Raw genomic sequence first — 24,376 nt, 5'->3', positions numbered from 1 at the left:
GCTAAATGAAAATAAATTGATATCTGTCAAGGGTGTAATTGAACTGAAATTCTGGATTATATGCATAAGTGAATTTTTTTCATAATCATGTTATTGAAGCTACTTGAAAATTACCCATGTTTTGAAGATTGACTTGTTTAATGTTTATTTAGTGTCTTACTCGAGGACGAGTAAAAGCTTAGTTTGGGGGAATTTGTTAGATTATTTTTAGTAGTAATTTTAGATTAAGTTTAGTATATTTTTAGTTGAGTTTTAATCATGTTTGGAGCATTTTTACGCTTGTTATCTTTTATTTTTGCAGATTTAAAATAGAAGAAGATTAGAAAAATATCAGAGAAAAAAATGGGAAAAAGATAAAAATATCATGATATTTAAAATAGAGAAAATTGTGCAATGAAATAAAGCCGAAACTTCAAGCCTGAATTCGACGATGTTCTGATTAGATTTTGTAAAAACATAAAAGTTCTAGATCTCTCTTTTATCTTTCCGGAACATCTTGAATCGTCTAATTCCGAGCAATATCGAGAGAGTTATGATAAAAATACTATCAGTCAACGCAGCAGAAAAAATATCTCGTTTGAGGTTTCCTAAAAATTTAAATTCGAATTGGAATTTAAACATGTGCGTTTTTTCCATCTTTTTAGGCCTTCAATGCCTATATAAAGGGAAGAAGGGAGTTGATTTCAGCAAGCAATTTTAAAGAGAAAAATAGAGAGAATACAGATGCAAAGTGGAGAGATCAACTGCAATATTGGAGGCATTCTTCAGAGGGTTTTCAGCATTCTTCTCTTCTCTATTTTCATCTCTTTTCTTAAAGTTAATATGTGTGATTGTGCTCTCATGAACATGTGTAGCTAAACACTTTAATTAGGGTTAGATGGATATTGTTTAACATTGTTTATGGTTTTAATATGATTTATTTTCCCCCTAATTTCTATGTATTCTATTTTATTTGTGCTTAATTACTTTTAATTGCCTGATCACCAATTATCTGTCTATGAGTTTGATGCGAGATCTGAGAAGTGAGTGTCGAATATGCTATAGTAAAATAGAACTGAATTTCGATATAGGACGAGAGTACCTATATGGTTTAGATAGCTTATAGGGTTTCTGTGTTTAATGCCTGTTGCATGTTAAATTTATCACGAGAGTAGAAAGTTTGCATGTAATTGAGATTTATATATCTGAGAAGACTATAAATTACCTTAGTAAACCTGCTATTGCATAGAAATTAATATTAGGAAAATAATCATATTAGGCCATAATCAATAGAAACAATTGAAATCGAAGCCCTAGTTTTTATTAACTTTCAATTTTCTTGTATAATTGTTTCTTACTAGTTTCTTATTCTTAATTCTTTCTTTATTTTTTATTTAACCAAATAGAAGTAAAAGTTTAATTTTAACGTACTTAACTACACTCCCTGTGGGATCGACCTCACTCCTAGTGAGTCTACTACTTTAAACGATACGTACACTTGCGTGTGCAAAAAATATCGCAACACCAGACAACTAGAGACCACTAGGCATGAATGAGAGGAAGAAAGCATTCTAATTCAAAAAGAGATTAGTTGTATTCCTAATCTTTGACAAAAAAAAAAAAAATTCCAGAACCCTTTTTTGTGTCGAAATAATAATCATTCTTGATCATGTTCGTTAAAGATTCCTATTCGTCTCACATCCACCAAATTTTAGAATGGTACGGAAAAGAGACTCTTGGTGCAAACCTATTATAGCAATTTGGTTTTCATTTTCGAGAGTTTTAACTACAGCTTAAAAACTTATAAATCTACCCTTCAATAATTTTTAATTTGCATAAAATATGTATTTTTAATTATATTTGTTTTAAATTTTTTTTTTCTTAATTTGTGGCATATATACTTAAGTTTAATTTTTAGTTACAAATAAATATCTAAGTTTAATTTTTTGTGGTAATAATACGTAAATTATAATTTTGAAATTTCTGTAGGTACTTGACTGTTAAGTGTTAAGTAAATTATTGTCAATTCTTGATTGATCCAGGTCATTAAATTTATTTTTATTTTTATAAAAGAAATTAATTTAAATGTACCAGTAAGAAAATGACACGTGGATAATGACTTAATATTTAACCATCAAGTACCTACAGAGTTCTAAAAATATAACTTAGGTATTATTACAATAAAAAATTAAATTTAGATATTTATTTGGAACTTTGAGTTAAATTTAGATATTTATGCCCCAAATTACTCTAAAAAAATATGCCTATCAAATAAAAATAAATTATATTCATTTATGCTTTGCTGATGATGTGATTCTTTTTTGCCATGGAGATTATGTATCGATTTATAGAATGCTTCAAGGCCTAAAATTGTTCTTTAATACTTCAGGTTTATAGCCGAGTGTAACCAAGTCATCAATTTATTGTTGCCAAATGAATGAACATGAAGTTAATAGAGTGGTTGCGGTTTCTGGTTTCAGCAAGAGTAGTTTGACTTTCAAATATCTGGGGATTCCGGTATGTGCAAGGCGAATTCCATCTTCGAAATGTGAGATCATTATTGAAAAGATCGTGCAGAGAATAAGAGTTTGGAGCTCTCGAAATCTATCGTATGCAGGTCGAGCAGTGCTAATTAACTCAATGCTTATGTCCATCCATTCGTATTGGGCTCAATTGATGATTATTCCAAAGAAAGTTCTTCAGAGAGTCAATACAATCTATAGAAGCTTTCTTTGGAAAGGTTTAGCCGAGGCTAATGGTCCAGGACTAGTGGCATGAGATGAAATTTGCAGACCAAAAAAAGCTAGGGGTTTGGGTTTCAGGAGAGTTCAAGAGTGGAATGAAGCTGCGATAGGGAAATATGTCTGGGCAATTGAAACAAAACAAGATTCCTTATGGGTCAAATGGGTACATACAGTTTACTTAGAACAAAAGAAGTGGAAGGATTACGAAGCACCTACAACAAGTAGCTAGTATTGGAAACAAGTGGTGAAAGTGAAAGAGAAACTCAAGGCAATCCCCACTATTGATTACTCCAAGCAGAGCTATCGGATCAAAGAAGTTTATGAGATATTATGCCCAACTATTCAGATACAACCTTAGCAAGGAGGTGTTTGGAACAGGCTTTCAATTCCGAAACACAGGTACATTTTGTGGCTTACTGTCATTGATAGATTGAGGCTAAAGAAAGACTATTTAGATTCAAGATGGTCCAGGATGAAAATTGTGTCATGTGTGGCTCACACAGAGAAAGTAAAGACCATGTGTTTTTTGATTGCCATGTGAGTGATGGATGTTTAAAAGCAATCAAATAGTGGTTGGAATGGGGAGCAAAAAATACAACGGTGGATAGGCTAATGAAAAGGCTAACCAAAGGAGAAAGCAAATTCCGACGACAAGTATATGCGGCTAGTTGCTGCAACATTATATTAGATTTGGCTATGCAGAAATGAGGTTCTCTGGAATCTAAAAGTGTACACAATAGAAGCAATGGTCAAAAAAATTAAAAGGGATGTAAAGTATAGGATTAGGGGAATATTGCCTAATAAAATTTCAAAGATAGACAGGGATTGGTTTGAGAAGTTGTAAATATTCAGGCTAACCTTAGGTGCTGTGAATTGTAATATGTTGTTTGTGGAATATATATACTTACTCTGATTCAAAAAAAAAAAAATTATATTTCAAATATTATAACAAAAAAAATTAAAATAAAAATTATGTGAAATTTAATTAGAATGATTTAAAAAAATATGAAAATAAAATTAAAATAAGTTTTAAAATTAATACAAAAAATTATGAGATTTTTTTTTAAAAAAAAAAATTAAAATTAATTTTTAAAAATTATTTAAACTTAATTTTCTTTTTTAGTTTTAGCAAAATAAGTTGATCCTAATTCCTAAAAAAACAATGGCACAATACCTTACATAATTTTTTTTGAGGAATTACTCCATATACAGTATATACTATTTTTATTTATTTATTTTTTTTTTCAAATTTACCTTTGAGTTTCTAAGTGGTTGCAGCGCTAGTTGCAATATGGGTTTCTATACGATTTTTTGTTGCAATTTAAGTTGCAGCGCCAGTTGCAATAAAGTTTCAGTGTATAATTTCGTTAAAAAAAAAAAAAAAATTGTTTTGAAGTGTAAATGAAAAAGTTTTTTTTTTTTCTTTGTATAGGTGGACCGTTCAACCTACCTACCAATTAATGATCCTAAATTTTAACACAATTATAAATAGTTCTTTTTGCAATTTAATTAGAAGATAAAGCTTTCTAGAAGAGAAGTTGGTTAATCACATTTTAGTCTCGTCTTATTAATTACTCTTGCCTTTGGCAAAATTTCAAGGTGGCACCCAGGTTTGGACTTCTTTGAAAGGAGAGTAGTTGAAATTGGGTACTACTTAATTCATTATAATAATAATTAAAAAAAATATATTAAAAAGAATGGTCATAATAAATTAATAATAATCCCTCAATATTTTATTCTAATTGTAGTCCTACAGTTCTGGGGTCATCATCATCACTTCACTTCTAAAATACAATGGTTATAAATAAAAAAAAATTAAAAAGAAAAAAGGAGATTAATTAATGATCAGAGTCCAAATGGTCAATTAAGAGTTTGAAGGGAACTCTTGCCAGTTGCCTCTGCCAAAGGGTCATCTCATCTTCATATAAATTTCTGGTTTTTCTTTGGTTTTAGGGTAATTTTTTTGTTATGTGACTTTGAGTTTTTGTGACAGAATTTGGTCCAAGATGACTTCATCAGATTCTAAGAAGCTTACCTTTGAGGAGGTGGCCCAGCATAACCATAAGAAAGATTGTTGGATTATAATTTCTGGAAAGGTCAGATCACAATTTGTTTCTTTAATTTCTTATGAATTGATATTGTTTCTGGGCACAATTGATCGATTGCTTTCTGATTGTCTCTATTCATTTTTATATAGAATTCTTTTTTAAGTCCTTTTGCTGGTAACATGTGCTATAACTCTTTCTTTTTATGTGTAGTTTTTGTTGCTTTAGCTTAAAGTCGAAATCTTGTACACAAAAACAAAATAAATTTTGTGTATATGTATAGTGGATGTGATAGAGACTTGGATTATTAGTAAAGGTATTGTAAATGAGAAAAGATATCAAAGCTATAGTGATTTTTTTTTTTATTTTCTGCATAGCTAGTAGTGTCAAAAGTTATTACAGAAGATTATTTGATGTGTATGATGCTATTTTCTGATTCTTGGAGACATGTGGCCTAATTGGCTCTAAGGACCACCAAGCTTGACATCTATGTTCACAAAATTATACAAGGATCGCCATTTTTACAGTTTGTAATTATAGTCCACTCCAATTTATGAATCAAAATTTTGGTTTGGATACCATTTTAAAGCATCACCATTATTTATCTAAAAACATTATTCTAATGTACTCTTATTCCTGATGTATGAACTTTAGTAAAAACAACAGAGAAATGCGTGTTTCTGGTTTCTCTTCAAACTAATCAACCCCTCTTATGCCCTTATTTATTTATTTCTTTCATATTTCATTAACATTAACTCTTTGCTTCAATTTGATAGTTTACACAAATCATGCACTGCCCTTCAAGTTACTCATTTTTTCGTATTAATGTATGTTGAACAACTAAACTATTTCAGGCCTATGATGTGACTCCATTTTTGGAAGAACATCCTGGTGGTGATGAAATCTTACAACAAGCAACGGGTATGAACTAATGCCCATCAATCTCTTTTCAACTTTGTTCATTTCACTTCCAATAAATCTGTGGAATGAAATTATGCTCCAACTTGTTGCAGAGAAGGATGCAACTGATGATTTCGAAGATGTAGGCCACAGTGACAGTGCAAAGGAACTGATGGAAAAGTATTATGTGGGAGAGGTTGACATTTCTACTCTTCCAAAGAAGCAAAACTACAAGCCACCACAACCAATTCCTCATCAATCAGACCAATCTTCTGGGGTTGTAGTAAAGATGTTGCAGTTTTTGTTGCCTTTGTTGATCTTGGCCATAGCTTTTGCTTTCCAATTCTATAGTAAAGAGAAATAGCTCAAAATTTTCTAACTCCTTTCCAAACAATGTCGATCTTAGTTAACAATTGGCTAAGTGATAAATAATGGAATTCTAGTTGATCCCTTGTAGTGTTGAAATGTTTTTGTATTATTAAAATCCTATGTGTATGTGAACTTAAAATAATCCATTCCAATATCCAATATACTTGTTTTCTTGTCAAGTGCCTCAAAATAAATGTTGCTCCTACACCCCATGGAATGATAGAACGACATGTGGCTGAGAATGATAATAACCTATGAAGGATAGGTAGGAGAGGGTTTGCTCTTGCTAATTAATTAGGCAACCGTGTTTAGCGGTTGGATATTGTATTACTGTCGGTTCCCAAGACCAATGTTTATGCCACAAATGCAAAATGAGATAGTATAGGCATTTAAACAGTTAGTATTGAGTATTTCCGACTGTTTGTAACTAACGACAATAAGAGAGAATAAGTGATTATAAGGGTCAGGTTGGCACAACTGTGCTGTAGAAAAAAGCAAAAGAAAACAGCTGTAGCTATGTTGTAAGGAAAAACAACTGTAGCAAAACTGTGAAAAAAAGCTGAGCTTAGTGTTTGGTAAATTATAATTTTTAAAGTGCTGCAACTTGTTAAGATTCTATTATAATAATGATAATATTTTAATCTAATTCATTATAATCACAAATATATGTATAAAAATATGTGTTATTTAAATTTTTTATGTATAATCACAAATATATATATAAAAATATATGTTATTTAAATTTTTTATTTTTTATATATTTTTAATTATTTTTTTCTATAGTATAAATTTATATACATTTGATAAAAATAATTTTTAATATTTTTAAATTATATTTTTATCACTTGTAAAAGATAAAATTGTAGTTTATAAGAAACATAAATTGATATTGTTTGTTAATAATAAAATATAAATATAAAATATTTTTTAAAATAAAATAAAAATAAAAAATTTAAATATTATTTAGTTTTAAATATTTTTTCATTTAAAAAATATTTTAATTTTTTATAATATATAATAAATAATTAAATAAATTTTTAGTAAAAATAATTTATTATAGAGTATTTTAATCAAAACAGCTTTTTCTAAAAGTTGGATTGTACCAGCTTTAGCTTTTAGTTATAACTTTTCCATAAATTCTTCAATAAGCTGTTTTTTAACTGCTTACCAAACATTTTTTTGTCATAGCTTTTTTGAAAAACAGCTTTTAGCTTTTCTAAAAGCTGTGCCCTACGGGCCCTAACACTTTCGCCCGTCAATTTTAAACCAACACACCAAAATAAATAAATAAATAAATAAAATAAAAAATATCCACATCTCAAATATATATCTTATATCAACCATTATACAATAACAAATCTCGCCACCAAACATATCTATATTACAATATCTCAATCTCCATATCATTTTGCACTCTCGGTAGATACCTCTACCATTGATGCTTATTGTATTTTAACTTCATTATTTAATATAATAGAATTTGTTCTAAAAAAAAAAATTAGATATCATTTATTAAAAAAATTATTACTTTTATATTAACTCGGGTTCTTTATGCATGCAAATAGTGAACTTTTTTTTATTGAACTTCCTCATCTGTGTTACCTTACACTATGTTTGGTAAGAAGAAGGGATATTTGGATGAAGAGGGAAATTCAGTGTTTGGTAGGATAGAGAAGGGAGGGAAAGAAGATCAGTTGGAGGCATATATCAACTCCCCAGTCTAACAAATGCATGCTCACCACAAAATCTTACTTTCAATACATAATTGACCAACACAACACCCAAATCATATATTTACACTAAAAATGATGTCACTGTAATTTTAAGAAAAATTTACATAGATAAAAAATTTTTAAAAAATTATAAAAATACGTTAACACAGAAAAAAAATTATTTTTACGCTTTGAATTTATTTTATTTACAGAAATACTTTTGCAGTAAAAACAATAAATTATTTTTTGTTGTTATTTTATAGTTGTATTATAGTTGTCTGAGGTTGTTTTTGGTTGTTTTATAATTTATTTTATTGTTGATTTTAAGTTGTCATGATTCTTAGTTATTTTCTTATTTTTTGCTGAACAAAATGTATTTTTATAATTTTAAAACATTACAAGTGTATTTTTGTAACTAAAAATTTTAGATTGTAAAATTATAAATAAAACATAAAAATATAGTATTTTTTTTAAAAATCAGTCCTCCAAGTTTACTCATAATACCAAACAACACAAAGTAGAGTTACTATCATCTCCATTCATTATACTCTCCCTCCTCACAAGTCTTAGTCTAAATTAAATAGAATAATTATATAAGACACCATTTTTTATTAAAAAAATTACATTTTTACGTTTAAGTTTTTTTTTTTTTTTTTTTTTTTTTTTTTTTTACATTTTTAAGATTTTTCATAAAAATAATACGAAAAAAAACAAGAAAACTACATTATTTTGAAAATAACATCAAAGCAACAACAAAAAATATCATACAGATAACAAAAAATCAACAACAAATTAACAAGAGTACAACATAAAAATACTATATTTTCTGTAATTACAATTAAAAAATCGTAAAAATATTTAAAATTTCGTGAAATCATATTTTGTAAATTTTTTGTTGTTTTCGTGTATTTGTAAAATAATTCCAAATTAAATTGACCATTTTCAATATATAATGGATGTAATTAAAATGGTAGGCCATGAAATCCAAATGGATCAAGGCAAAAATAAAGGCTTTTCGGTTTGGTTGGTACTGGGCCTGGTATCTACCAACAGGACAAATGTGAGTGAGACTAAGATAAGGATGTCATGTGCCAAGTCCATTTCATGCCCAAATTAGTGAGGTTGCTTTTGCTACAAGAATGAGAGAATTCTTAAGAAAACTATACCAGACATTAATCAATAACATAACACATCACATTTTATCTTATAGCATATGCCTTTCCCAATATTGGCCTATGCATTTCATCTTTTCTGCTATGTTTTGCTGTACTGGTTTTAGGCAAATAGTAATAATATTAATAATAATAATAATGGTTTGAATATGAAGGGTGGAAAAAAAACAGTAATTTTCTAAAAGAAAAAAGAAAAGAAAAGAGGGGAATGGATAAAGATCATGAAAAGAGGGCCCATGAAAACAGCTTATCGTAATCTCTCGTCTCTATTGCTGTTATTTCATTTTCAGTCCGACAATGTAAGGTAGCAGAATCTCTTTACAAATTATTTCTGCTCTTCTTTCTTTATCACCATAAAAACCTTGAGACTCCATACTATAATTTCTCAAACAGTCTTCTAACAAGTACAACTGTGTACAGTTACATACATATTTATATGTATATATATAATTAATGTTTTTGATATCATATCTCAAAATCATACGTAAGCTTTATAATTAACATCTCATCAAATATTTTAACGGCTCACAACACAACCATTTATTGAACATGTTAACAAAATCACATGTAGTCTTGTACTATTTATGAAAATTGTCGGGACTCAAAACCCATTTAGTTTAAAGGTACAATTTTTTGTGTGATTTGGCAAGATTTGTGGGATCTCCTATGTACTGAGTCACTTCACCTAAATTGAACAGCTAGCTAGGAAAAAAACTTAAAAGATGATAACACTAAGTAATGGGACAAATTATACATTTTTACCGTTCCAATCATGTCTTGGAAAAATTTCATGGTGGAGAAAAAAAATATATATATATATATTCATTTTTGACACGTAACTTATGATAAGGGCCAAGTGATGAGGTTGTCCTTACTCTCACAAACATAATAATACAAACTATCATGTGCATATTCTCAGCTTATGAAACTCCCAATATATATGTATACCTCTCTTAATTATTGGCAAAGTGGGCATTTCTCAATGATGAATATATAATAGGAAAAAAAAAAGCAAGTAAATCTTCTGAAATATTAATAGATGAAGTCTATAAATTCACAAATTTTTTGAAGAAAACAAGTACTTTAATGTTTCAACTAAACACACTTTAAAAAAAAAAAGGTTACATCGCGAAGAATCCTTCAACTTAATATTATTTTTTCACTAAACAAATAGTAACAAACAAGACATAATGTTTATAAGTTGCATATGAGGTATGAAATTAAATGCTAGAAAAAAAATAATATATATATATATATGTATGTATGTATAATGCCAGAAACATTCAGTATATATATATATAATTGGGTATCGATTAGTGTTCCTTATCCATAATTAGGATATGCCATATAATTTTTGTTCGTTATGTTTAGATTTTGTTTTGATGTCACAATCTTTGTGTGGAGTTTAGCTCATGAGTCATAGCAAACATTTTTTGGGACGTATATTGTGGCTATATCCATGAATACTACTATACCTCCTTCAGAGCTAGCCTAATTGATTAAACCTTAATTGAATAGGGTAAAGAGTCTTAATCAAATAATTATAATTTTATTATATTTACAAGGAAAATTAAATGCTGCTAATAGTTGTTTGACATTAGATCCTTGCCGATATGCTTCCACATATAAAGTTCCTCACTCCAAATATAGACAACAACAACTCTTTTCATTGTATACGTAAGATTTTCTGTTGAATTTTCTTCTTTTCTTGTCACTATATATATCATTTTCCTGGTTTTTGGGTCCTAATAATAATTGTATAAACTATTCAGCCAATTTAGTAACTTTTTTTTTTGTCTTAAAAATTAATGCCCCCCATTATTAATTCAATGCCATTGCCTATAGCTGGAACCAAATCTATTTCTCATAATTAATTGAGGACTAGCAAATAGATAAAAAAAGAAAAACTAATCAAGTTGAGATATTTAATTATGATAATGAAGCAATATTTTTCCTTGTTAATTAGTCGAGAGTAAATCATTCATATTATATATTTTAGCTAATTAAAATATTATGATTGCCTCTATACAAGAATACATTAACATAGATAAATCGTCAGGTTGCTTCCCTTAATGGCTACATTAATATTTATATAAAGAATGTCTTAATTCTATGTCTGTCTTAATTAATTAGAAGATGAAGGAAGTAATGGGAATGATGTGATGCAGGCAATAACGTACGCCATAGACTTTATTTATACAAAATAATAATCTAATTATTATTAGTTGATTTTTATAAAGATATATGTTTATTCAGTCCCTAATTAAATAGCTCAAAAGCTGATATATCATAATGATATGTGTTGTGATTAAGAGCTGTACATGATCATAGCACAAAACATGTCTTCCTATGAAATTTTCATTCTCACATTTTAAAAAGAAGGATATATTTATAGTCCATTATTATTGATAGTACAAAAGACCTTTTCAACGTTCTCTACATAAAATGGTCAACTCCTTAGTGTGAATGCATACTTATAAATCTCTTTATATGTATAAGCCTACCTATGGCTATAGCTAGCTATATTATTTATTTATTTTTATTTTTGAAAAATGCTAGCTATATTATTATTCTTTTATAATAAAGTTTTTTATTTAGTGTTGTTCATATGTGGTCTTCTGTTTCTAATACTAGTTACGAGTTTAATACTATTTTATATACGCAATTAACCGTATAAGTTATAAGAATTATTTATAGTAGATCTCTTAAAAAGGTTGAACAAGTGGACACCCTAATAGAAATATTTTATTGGTGTTTATTTCTTAATTGGTCTTTCTAATCATGATCCTACGCAACAGAAAAACTATCCCTGTAACTGACTAGACCATTTGATCCCTCCCTCTCAAGAGAAAATACCTCTATGAGCGAATCCAAACATGAATTAATGAATAGTAATTTTTATAAACAATCTTCAAACCTCTAAATTAACTAAATTAAACCATTGAAGATTGAACCATGCAGTACTCACACAGAACCAAATAAAGGAAAAATAAAAATAAAAAAGAAGACATCAAAAGCAGTAATCACTTACATATTGAATTAACTGCACTAACTGAAACAATTTAATTCGAAACTAATTTCATCTTCAATCTCAGTGATAATATTTTCTAAGGTAACACAAAATCTATTTATGGAAATATCATGATTTAGTTAAGAATAATATTCTGTGAGAAACTTTCGAATTTACTTTGTCTCTTTGAAAAAAAAAAATTATTTTTTTCTTCTTTCTAGAAAATGGGTTGTTATTTTGTTTAACACTTGTTATGAAATAATATTACCTAGCCTTTGGCTTGTCAACAGCAGTAATAAAACAACAACAAGAAGAAACCCCCATTCAAATGGATACTTTGTTTATGAGTTTCTTGAAGAAAGATGGAGTTAATTTCTTCCACATTTTCTCAAAATTACAATAATTACTTTTTATTTATTTAAGTATTTTGTACAAGAAGTATATATTAAAAACATGGAATTTTGTTGGAGGAAGTCTAAGCCTAGATGCAATAAATCATAGAATAAGCTATTTTAAGTTTTTAAATCAAATTATTGAAAAAAAAAAGATAAGGTAAAGTTTGGAAATATTTTTATTTTTTAATTTTTTTAATCATAAAAATAGAAGTGTTTTTTTTTTTAACTTATGCTTTTGAAAAACAAAAATGTGTTCTATAACTACTTTTAATTTTCAATTTTAAAAATAAAAAATAAATGTCTGTTTTGTAAATTTTGTTTTTATTTTTATTTGTTAATTTCATTAAAGTCGGATCTAGGTTCGATAAGCCCAGTCTAGGTTCGGGGTCCTTGGTTCGTGGTCCGGGGTTTGAGGTCGGGGCCCAGTTTAGGGTCTAAGGTCAGGGTTCAAGTGCGAGTTTGGGGTCAAGTCTAGGTCTAATTAGTTCAGGGTCTGGGTCCGGGCCCTAATCTGGGGTTCGGAGTCAGGTCTGGGTCTGGGTGGGCTGGATTCCAATCGAGGTCTGGGTTGGGGTCAGGGTATTGGCCAAGGTTAGGGTTTGCATCCTAAGGTCGAGGTTGGGGTAGGAGTCTAAAATATTAATTAAGAAAAAAATTGTTTAAAATTTTTTTGAAAGTGGTTTTATTTTGTTTTCTCAAATAAAAAATTAAAAAGTGAAAATAATTTTATAGAACATATGTTTTTGAAAAATATTTTTACTTTTCTAATAAAAACAATTAATTAAAATAGTATTACCAAACACTCTTAATTAAATATAAAGTTTGTGACACCCCACCATTTGTAATGTGTACTACTTTTTCAACCAATAACAATAGAGTATCCACCATATATACTAACCCTTATAGGGTGTTCACTACTATAGAACTACCTTAAACTATATATCTAGTGATATAATAAAACCAATATATGACACTGCCCTCTCTACACTTTTTTAATCATAATTGTAAGACGATTGAAGATTGGCTAGCTAGTATTCAAAGCCGATAGCAATTAACAGAATATTTTAGATTAAATTTTTTTTTTCTTCCAAAATTTTCTCTGTTCTATTTTACTTTTGAGCATGTTTTTGATTTCATACATATTAAAAGTTGAATTAAAAATCCAATTAAAAATCGATCTAATTTAATTACATTTATATATATTTAAAGTTATTTATATTCTGTTTTCAAAAAAAAAATATTTATATTCCAAGATCAATCGTGTGTTAGCTAATCAATCTTGGATATGGATCTATTTACAAGGGCTGGAGCTATTTTTCTCAATGAGGGAGCCTTTGATCATACCCCAGCAATATTAAATATCTATCCTGATTTTTCTTGTGGGAAAAAACCATTTAAATACTTTCGCATGTGGACTTCGCACCCAAGTTATCATCATGAAGTTAAGATAATCTGAGAGCAAAAGGTGTTAGGAACAAAAATATTTTAAGTTGTCTTGAAGCTAAAGGCATTGAAAGTTTTCTTTAGAGAACTAAATAAAGTTAACTACTTTGATATTCAGGCAGCAGAGAGGAAGGCTAAGCAGGATTTAGAAGTTATACAAGGGATTCTTCACCAAAACCCGTTAGATATGGATTTGCAGAATAGAGAACAGGAGGCAAGGGAACGGTATGTTAAAATCCATAAAGATTATTGTTCTTTCTTACAACAGAAGTCTAGAATAAATTGGTAATTGATGGTGATGAAAACTTGGCTCTGTTTCATTCAAGTATCCGAGAGAGACGGTGTCACAATAGAATTCTATCCATTTTAGATGCTACTGGTAACAAATTAGAAGATCCTGAGGGCATAACTAAGGCATTTCTAGAGTTCTATCAGAATTTGCTGGGTTCTAAGATGATGAACAGAAGGGCTGTAGACTCCAAACTAATTAGAAATGGGGCATGTATCACATATCAGCATGTTCGGATACTCACTGCTCATTACACAATGGATGAAGTAAAAGAAGCTATTTTTCAGCATTCCACCAGCAAAGGCACCTGGGCCAGATGGGTATAGCAATTCTTTTTATCAAGATAGTTGGGACTTGATCAGGCATGATGTGTTTGAAGCTGTCACCTCTTTCCTCCAAATAGGGCCAGCTGCTCAAGTAGTTAAATTCGATAATTATCACACTTGTACCTAAGAGTAAGTGTCCAAATGTTGTAAGTGACTATAGACCCATTGCTTAAGTTACAATGTCCTTTACAAAGTTGCAACTAAAATAATTTGTAGTAGATTGAAACTTATTCTCCCAAACATTGTAGCTCAAAATCAGGGGGGCTTCATAAAATTAAGGAAGATTCATTGCCCATACTATCATAATTTGCCAAGACTTGATAAGGCACTATGGGAGGAAGAATGCTAAGGCTAATTGTATGATTAAACTTGACCTACAAAAGGCATATGATACAATAGAATGGAGCTTTTAAGAAGAGATGTTATATGCTTTTCAATTTCCAGCATCTTTCATCAAACTCGTTATGATCTGCATCACCACTCCTAAATTCTCTTTGATTTTCAATGGATCATTACATGGTTTTTTTGAAGCTAAGAGGGGTCTTTGACAGGGAGACCCAATGTCACCTCTTCTCTTTGTGTTGGGAATGGAGTATCTCAGCAGAATATTGAAGAAAATAGGTGATAAAGAAGAAATTCATTTACATAAAATGTGTGGGGGATTAAAGATTAACCACTTGAGTTTTACAGACGATATTCTTCTTTTTTGCAGGGGTATCTATTTGATGCTAAAAGGCCTTAAGTTATTTTCAATGACTTCAAATCTTTACCCTAATAAATAAAAGACTGCAATTTACTGCAGTGGGATGAGAGAAGATGAAATAAGAAGGATTATGGCTGCTTCTGGATTCCAAAGGAGCAGTATCACATTCAAATATCTTGGAGTCCCTATTTGTGCCAAAAGTGTATCATCAGCTGAATGTTCACTCCTAGATGAGAAGATGACATCAAAAATTAAAGTGTGGAGCTCAAGGAATTTATCTTTTACTGGTAGAAATGTACTAATTAACTCAGTTCTATTGACAATACATGTTTATTGGAGCCAAATCCTTATCCTTCCAAAGAAAATAATAAAGGAAATAGAGAGTATATGCAGAAGCTTTCTATGGACATGGAGAAACAACATGAATGGGCCTGGTTTCTTGGGAGAGTTTATGCAAGTAAAAAAAAAAGCTGGAGGAATTGGTTTTCAGGAAATTGCAAAGTGGAACCAAGCTGCTGTAGCAAAACATGTTTGGGCAATTGCTATAAAGAAGGATAATATATGGGTGAAGTGGGTGCATAGTGTGTATATTAATCATGAAGATTGGTGGGGGTATAAGGCCCCTACCCACACCAGCTGGTATTAGAGAAGAATTGTGAGCACAAAGGAAGTTGTGAAGCTGATCATGCCACCTGATCAGTTTACAGCTTTAGATTTTAAAATTGCTTCCTTATATAAGCTGCTTAATCAGGAACATATAGATTTTCATGTCAGTAAACAAGTCTGGAGCAGGCTTAATATTCCAAAGCACAGCTTTGTGCTATGGATTGCAGTGCAGAACAAGATGAGAACATGAGATAGATTTCTGCAGTTTCATATCATTGATGATATTGTCTGTCTGCTGTGTAATAATGCAGTAGAGAATGTTCAACATCTATTTTTTAATTGCTAATTTGCTCAGCCATGTTTGCAGCAATTGAAAGACTAGTTGGGCTGGAGGGCCAAATCTAACTCACTGCAGGGTACACTCAGGTGGATCAATAGAGAAAACCAGAGCAAGTTTAAAAGGAGCTGTTATATAGCTTGCATTGCTGCTCTGGTTTATAAGGTCTGACAGGCAAGAAATAAGTTTTTCTGGTGCAAGGAGAGCACTGATCCGAAGGTGCTGGTTCAAGAAACTAAATGGCTAGTGAAAAATAGGATTACATGTGTAATATGCCTAATTGCATAGATCAAAATGACATGGATTGGTTTAGAGAGTTATAAGGAGATTGTTACAAAACGATATATGTATAAAGCCATAGCTTGTAAACAAAATATGTTGGTTGTGCAATAAAATTCACGATTCATCAAAAAAAATTATTTATATTTATTTATATATATTAAAAATATTAAAAAATAGAGATTTTTTTCATTTTAATACTTCAAAACAAGGTTTTTTTTTTTTTTTTAAAGAATTTCACATAAAAACCCCTATAGCAACTACAGAGTTAACCTAAATCTATATAAACAAATAATATATGAGATAATTTACCAAAAATATCATATATATATATTTAGTGGTTATTTATTTTTTGGTGTTAAATTTGTAAGAGTGGGTTGTTTTGTACATTTGTTTTCATGTATTTTGTTATATTTTATTAATTGGAAGTATTATCGTTTTAGTTATTTCAAAAAATTTTAAATTTTTAGTTGTATTAAACTTATATTGATGATATTTTTATGGGTTATTAAACTTATATATATAAAAAGTGTTATTTAGTTTTTAAGTATTTTTTTTCTTCATATTTTTAAGTTAATATTAAAAATTAGGTATGTAATTGAATATATCCAATTAAAAAATTAATCTAATCCAATTAGTAATTAGATTGGATTTTTGAGGTAGATTGGATCGGATAATAATTTTTTGAATCTAATTACTAATTAGATTGGATCGGATGCATGCCTAGTACTCTTACATTTTCAGAGTATTCCCAACAGCTTTTCTAATTTATCATTCAAAATATCTTATTAAAATTTCATTTTATCTATTTTATTTCAATTTTTTTATATTATATCATACATTATTTTTTTCTACATTATTAAATATTATATTCTTAATATTTTATTAATTTATAAAATATAATAATATTGCACATGCACATATTTATAAAAAAATTAAATAATAATAATAAAATAATTTAGCTCAATGAATAGTTATTTTTATATTTAATAAGTATTATTCATTAATGTAAAAAATATATATGTAAAATAAGTAAAGCTAGCTCACTTGGAAGCTCAATTTTATTAAATTTTCTCTATAATTTAAAGAATCAATGAGCTGTTTTAGCTCATTGGGAGTGCCTTAGTAATTAAATTATGATATATTTTTTATAAATAAATAAATATATATTTGAATCCTGCAAATAGTATATTTGGTCACATATATTATCATACAAACTTGTTTATATTTGAACTAAAAGATTTAATTAAATGTGTGTACGTTTTGTTTATTTTATTGTATAAAATTTAAAAGTGGAGTACGTGTCAAATCATTTACAACATTTTAATTTGTCATAGAAAGAATATTCTGTTTATATACAACTTTTAATCTTACATAAGCCCATGACCTTTCAAGGAAATAAACAAAAATAAAAAGTTTGACTGGCTCAAATATTATCTATCTTTATAAGATGACGAAAGTACAACATAATTCTTGTATAATTTCCTTTTCTCTATCTTTTAATTATACAATATAGTGATGAGAATTACTAAAAATATTAGTGTGTTTAATTAATCGAGAGACGTCACTTATAAAAAAATGTTAGATAATACTAGTATCTAATTATAATGGAGTGATCTCAACAAATTATATAAATTAATATTATAAGAATCAATTAGGATTCTGTGTAAATGATGAGTCTAAGGTTATAGTCTTTTTTTAAGCTTAAATAAAGTTGTATTATTTTCCTTTTTAATTTGTGTCTACTTGAATTTCATTTCTAAGTTTTGTTAATGAATTAAATAGTAATTAATGTAATATTCTTGTAAAAGATTATGTAATAAGATTGCATTTTTTATCTGGATGAGCTCCAACTGAGCACTAAGGTCTTATCAAATTCATCCGCATTTTCTTGCCTCATAATGACTTTAATAAATAATAATTGCTCGTCAGTCAACACATCTGTAGTCTCCTATGTATTGTTTACTGGATGGTTCAAATTGTACTCAACATTTGGTATGAGGATTTTTACGATAAAGTTTAGGACTAATGCTAAAATATTGATTTACAATTGGTTATGTTGTTGGATGGGCAATTAGTAATTTTTTATAATATTTATTAAAATAAATAAGTAAAATTTAATATTGAATTGAATTAATAGTAATATTACATCTCATAAAGATGCTAAGTATTTATAGGTGTTAGGCAATCTTTCAGCTACAAATTTTTCAGGATAATTTTATCAACTAGTTATAGAATTTTTGAAGACTTTAATTTGTCATGTTGCGATAATTTGTTGGTCTCTTTAGAAAGCAAGCAATGAGCTTGTTTGGCAAAGTTAAAATATTGTTGCAAATAGTGTGGTGGCTCATGCGTTGTCTTACTTTAATCAATGGAAGATTGCTCACGAAAATTCTGCAAACACAATGAATTCTAGTCCTTCTGTTCATGTAGAGCATTGGTCGGTTCCTAGTATTGATATGATTAAAGTTAATAATAGATGCTTTTGTCACTTTTGGGGTTTTGTATTTCGAGATTAGAGGGTTGGCCCGTGATCATTATGGAACAAATTGATACAAACAAAACAATTGTTTGGCCGCGTTTCTCCTCTTTTAGCGGAGGTAATTGGGTTGAAGGAAGCTTTGAGCAGGATCAAAAAACGGGGCCTAGATCAAGTTATTATTGAGTCGGATTGTAAAAGCATCATTAATGCTATGTATAGTTCGGCTTCTTTATTATCTCATTTTGATTTAATTACTTTTGATTGTCGTACTTTAATGTTTACTTTTAATATTATTTCTTGTGTTTTTGTCAAATGATTTGCTAAGAAAATTGCTAATTATTTGTCCAATATGATGAACTGCAAAGTGACAATAATATAGATTTATAAAGGGTTATTTGCGACATAACCTCTTTAAGTGGTGAGGTATTTACAAATAACCCCCAATTCTAAAATTTTGGTGGTAAAACCTTCTAAACCCAGCTTCTGTTAGCAGTTAGCCCTTTCCGTCCATTTTTTGGTGTTAAGTGACAGGTTGGAATGTCTACGTGTACACAATGTATACGTGGCACAATTTAATTAGTCTACGTAATAAATACTTAAAATTAAAATATAAAAATTAATTATTTTAAAAATATAAATAAAAAAAATATTTTTATTTAAAAATAAAAAATTTTAAAAATTAATTTTTTTTTTCTTTTTCTTTTCTTTCTCTTTTCTTTATTCACGCTTTTTTCTTCTCTCTCTAACCCCAGCCAACTCCCCATCATCATCTTCTTCATCTTTGAAACCCTAGCCCCCAAAATCAGCCCCATCAAACCCCATCTTTCCCTAATCCTCGCTTCCCTCAGCAAACCTCTATAGACAACCTTCCTCAACTCGCCATGCGGACAAATATCAGCAGCCACCATGGCTCTCAAGACCTTCAAAGCCTTAAGAACCATCCCACTCCTGCAAAACTCATCAACCAAAATCCCACAAAACTTTTCCACAAGCTTGAATGGGGAACCCGACCTCAACATCCAATTAAAAACCTTGATGGCCTCTTTGAGCTGGCCCTTTCTGAAGTAGGCAGCGACGAGCGTGTTGTTGATGGGCGCCACATGGTGTTGGAACATTGGGCTGCGTCTAAGGCGGGTGAGGAGGGACATGGGCATGGTGATGTCCGACTGGGAGGCAAGGGAGTCGAGGAGGGCAGAAAGAGAGATGGCATCGAGAGGTGGATTTGTAAGGAGGGCGGTGATGGCGAGGTGGGTCGCAGTGTTGAGTTGGTTCGAGAGGCAGAGACGAGGGAGGAGGAGGTTGATCTCAGTGACTGGTTTTGAAGAAGAAGATGATGATGATGGGGAGTCGGCTGGGGTTAGAGAGAGAAGAAGAAGGAGGCGTGAGGCGTGAAGAAAGAAAAGAGAAAGAAAAGAATAAAAATAGAAAAAGAAAAAGAAAAAAAAATTAATTTTAAAATTTTTTATTTTTATTTTTAAAATAATTAATTTTTATATTTTAATTTTAAGTATTTATTACGTGGACTAATTAAATTGTACCACGTGTACATTGTGTACACGTAGACATTCGAACCTATCACTTAACACCCAAAAATGGACGGAAAGGGCTAACTGCTAACAGAAGTTGGGTTTAGGAGGTTTTACTACCAAAATTTTAAAATTGGAGGTTAGTTGCAAATACCTGACCACTTAAGGGGGTTATGCCGCAAATAACACATTTATAAATTTATATGCATGATACGAGTCACTACTTCATAAGTTGGAAGAACAGAGCACAATAGATTAGAAACTTGTATTATTGATCACCTCACCACTATATTTACATTAAGTACTTTATATAACATCTTCATTTATATACTATAGGCTTATAGCTATCAAAATACAAGTGGAGAGATCCATGATAGTGATAGCCCAAGTCCCCTCACACAAAACATATACCTAAATAGAAATTTATAATTCTTTCACATTAATTAATTATACATAATATTACTTTATTATTTTTCTCAAAGCACCTTCTTCTAGCTTAATAGGACGATTAAAAGGTTCACTAACCATCCTAAGCTCGCCTGGGGCGCACCTTAACGGTGAGTGGATTAGCCATCTCACAAGACAATTTTAGGATCTCAGATAGATCAACACCACTTTGACCATTTGGGAGCCATTCAAATTCGTGCAACAGTGATGCCACCCAAAAGCAAACTGTGGTCAAACCCAAGGCCTTACCGGGGCAGGTCCTTCTACCCGACCCGAATGGGGCGAGCCTGAGATCTGACCCGAATACAGAGAACTCTGCCTCGTCTTCCCCTGTCACAAATCTCTGCGGCTTAAACTCAAGCGGGTCAGCCCAAAACTCCTGGTCCCTGGATATGGCCCACATGTTGACCATGGCGGTAGTCCCCTTTGGCACGTGATACCCATCAATAGTGGTATCGGTTATGGCCAGGCGGGCCCACGAGAGGAGTGGGCCCGGAGGGTGTAGCCTTAGAACTTCCTTCACCACAGCCGTAAGATACACTAATTTGGACATGTCGGATTCGGCAACGGATCTTGATCTGCCCACTACCTTGTCTAGCTCATCGTGGACCGTTGATTGAATATCATGATGAATCACCATTCTCGCTAGGATCCACTCTATCAGTACGGCAACAGTATCAGTCCCTCTAAATATCATTTCCTGCCAAAATTAACCCAAAAAAAAACATATTATACTATCAGCACAAACAAACCACGCACGTACGGAACTATACAAAAACAAACAAGTGCAACTTTTTTAATTGTAATGAATGTATAATTAGTTTAATCAAACATCTCTAACTAATTTATTTTAGCCAAGTGATTTGTATTGTACTGATAGTACGTACTTGCATCGCAATGATATATATATATTAAATAACAAATTAACTGTAATTAGTACTCACCCAGAGAACAGCGATCATATCAGAGTCGGATAACTTATCGGGTCCTTGCAAGGAAAGTAAAACGTCCACAAAATCTCGGGTTATTGGGTAGGTTCGGGAGCGGTGCTCCGACACGATTTGGCTGACGAAACGGTTCACTTTGGGGACGAGTTTGGAGCATCTGAATCTGATTCTCTGGGCATCAAATTCAGCCAACCAAGGAAGATGATCGGACCAATTCAACAAACCCAATAGATCGTATCCTTCGTCGACGAGTTCACGCAGTTCCTGCAACTCATTGTTGGCCGAGTCAAGATCGTAAACTCTTCCAAAAACGGAACACATCATGTTGTTAAGGGAGGCTCGCTTCAACACTTCACGTACTCGCAAGCCCTGTTCTCCAGCGTCCTCTTTCGACATTACCCCCACCATTTGATCGGCAATTACTCGCCTCTGAAACTCGGAGGACTTAATCTGTTTGGGGCAGAAAAGATGGGTGGCAGCGATTCTCCTAAGAGTTCGCCAGTAAACTCCGTAGGGAGCGAACCCAATCGCACGGTTGAACATCAAGCCGTAGGCGGATTCCTTGATCGGACGGTCAGCGAAAACAGGGCTGTTGAGTATTTCCTTGGCCACGTCAGGGTGACACGTCACCATAAGAGGAGTGTCCCCAAGAGAAAAGGCCATGAGACGTTTGGCGTTGCATGCTGTAGCCATGGCGGCTAAGCGGCGGTGAGCCAGAGAAGCCATAAGGCCCATGCTGCCGAAGAGGGGAAGGCCTCTTGGGCCTGGAATTGCAGCTGCAGTCTTAAGCTGTTTTAATGGGTTTTTCATCCATTTTTGCTTGCCCCAGGCTGGGCCTCCCGGATGTGCCCAATAAACTAAGGACCTAGCGAGCCAGGTGAGGCCCACGATGAGAAGCAACCATGCAAAGGTTTCTTGGGAGAAGGCTCTGCATGTTTTGGAGGCCAGGGCGAAGAGCCAGAGGTTTTCAATGTCTGATTTCATGGCAGAAAAGAGATAAGATATTGAAGAAGATGAAAAGAGGTAGGAAGTGGTATGAGTTTCAGAGTGAGTGAGTGTTATAATTACGATGGTATTTATAGCAGGGGAATGGGATAGATATTTGAGAGTAATAAAAATGAACATAAACTGACGTGGCTTCTATTTTAGAATGGATCCCCACACGTTTGTTTTATTTTAAATAAAAAGATGTATATAGTTTATCAATTTATCTCATGTTCTTTTCAACTTCTTCGTAAAGTTTCTCTATAATTGGTTTTCCTTGAAAAGAACGTGAGGAAACAAATCATGAACATATTTATTTTCCTTACAAAATATGGAAAACTTATTTCTTATTTATATATATATATATATATATACTAGCAAAAAGTTACGTATACTAAATTTTATGTTAGTTTTTTTTTACGTTATTAAAAAGTGATACAATTAAAAATAAAAAATATATATATTATTAGTTATTAGGTTCAACATCATTACCCTGTGTTTATTTTTAAGAAAAAAAATATATATTTATGAAATAATAATTTGTTGCAACGGGTGTACAGGAAAAATTCTGAAAATATAGCATTTATTAGTAGAGTATTGACAATTTCAACAGTAAATTAACTGATTGTATACTTTTTTGTCTGCTAACATTAAATATTTGATATTTGAGTGGTGTACTCTTATTTGTCCGCTTTTCAAATTTTTCTAACACTCTCATTTTATTCTTCCAACTTTCTGTAGTTGGAGTGATGTCCTTAATTGTTGTATATAGTGTAGTTATTTATTCACCTGTTTTCAAATAAAACAATAGATATACAAAATAAAATATATAATTAAGCTCATATTAAAATCAATCTCACCTTTCAATATAGTGAAAGGATTTTAAATTGATTCATTCTAATAATTGTGACAGACCTAACGAATAATAATATTATGTTACCTAATAACAAAATAGGAATCTACCAAACAACATTATCAAAATTTATTCCAAGTATAATTATAAATCTATTACTCATTGAAGTCTATTAGAAACTGTGAAAAGCTCACAATACAAAATTTCACATCAAAAATCTAAAAATGATCAACTATGTAGCAGCAATAATAATACAATAACCAAAATTGCCTAGTCATATACAGTCTTAAAACTTAAAAGAGTGGCATTATTCATTCAAGTTTCGACTATGTGTTTATGAGTTTGAGTTATAATATTGTGTCCTGTGTTTATGTCCAAATAATATTGTGTGTGTCTGGCTAATCTAGTGGAGAAGATTGAAGTTTTGATTCTCAATAAATAGAATGAATATAAGTGTATACTTTGTAGTAGGTCATTATTGTGTCATTTTTAAGTTAATGTGTCAACTTGAAAACAATTCATTTAATAAATGGAATAGAGGAGTCAATCTAAAAATATTTATCAACCTTAATAAGTAGAGCTATAGAAAACAAACTTGGTAACTTTTTGAGTGTTAAAAAATTGTAAATGGTTATAAATTTAGAGTAAGTAACTTGTGTGTGGCAGCTGGTTAAAGAAGCCAAAATTGAGGTTATGTATATGCTGACAACTCAGGTTCACATTTCAAGTTTTGTAAGACTATACTCTCTTCCCTGGCCTATTAACAAAAATTTAACGTACACATAACACATGAATATGACTTTCTGCCCGAAACCAAGAGATGATTAG

The 24,376-nt window shown here is 30.8% G+C and overlaps 3 protein-coding genes across 4 annotated transcripts; 1 reads left to right on the top strand and 2 right to left on the bottom strand.

Moving 5' to 3' along the window:
* Nucleotides 1-4,324: 4,324 nt before the first annotated feature.
* On the top strand, nucleotides 4,325-6,210 carry LOC115708188 (cytochrome b5). Of its 2 annotated transcripts, none has more exons than XM_061106352.1 (4): nucleotides 4,325-4,370; nucleotides 4,717-4,819; nucleotides 5,623-5,689; nucleotides 5,782-6,210. In XM_061106352.1, the coding sequence occupies exons 2-4, from the start codon at nucleotides 4,730-4,732 to the stop codon at nucleotides 6,030-6,032; spliced, it is 408 nt and encodes a 135-aa protein (XP_060962335.1). In that variant the 5' UTR covers nucleotides 4,325-4,370; nucleotides 4,717-4,729; the 3' UTR covers nucleotides 6,033-6,210. The 2 variants fall into 2 exon arrangements, with proteins under 2 accessions (XP_060962335.1, XP_030492254.1); XM_030636394.2 differs by having other exon boundaries at nucleotides 4,351-4,631.
* A 13,220-nt stretch (nucleotides 6,211-19,430) lies between these two features.
* LOC115720510 (pentatricopeptide repeat-containing protein At5g64320, mitochondrial-like) lies at nucleotides 19,431-20,248 on the bottom strand (the record flags this gene model as incomplete). The annotated part of the gene is made up of 1 exon (XM_061106346.1): nucleotides 19,431-20,248. A coding segment is annotated over one exon (801 nt), but the record flags the coding sequence as incomplete, so codon positions are not given.
* A 320-nt stretch (nucleotides 20,249-20,568) lies between these two features.
* On the bottom strand, nucleotides 20,569-22,884 carry LOC115706225 (cytochrome P450 78A3). Its single transcript, XM_030633803.2, has 2 exons — nucleotides 21,709-22,884; nucleotides 20,569-21,464 (listed from the first exon to the last, which is right to left on the bottom strand). Exons 1-2 carry the CDS (start codon nucleotides 22,834-22,836, stop codon nucleotides 20,847-20,849), a joined length of 1,746 nt encoding a protein of 581 aa, XP_030489663.2. The 5' UTR covers nucleotides 22,837-22,884; the 3' UTR covers nucleotides 20,569-20,846.
* Between the last annotated feature and the right edge of the window lie 1,492 nt (nucleotides 22,885-24,376).

Source organism: Cannabis sativa, chromosome 1 (assembly GCF_029168945.1).
Source record: "Cannabis sativa cultivar Pink pepper isolate KNU-18-1 chromosome 1, ASM2916894v1, whole genome shotgun sequence".
In the NCBI taxonomy this organism is placed as follows: domain Eukaryota; kingdom Viridiplantae; phylum Streptophyta; class Magnoliopsida; order Rosales; family Cannabaceae; genus Cannabis; species Cannabis sativa.
This window is presented reverse-complemented; position numbering and strand designations above follow the sequence as displayed.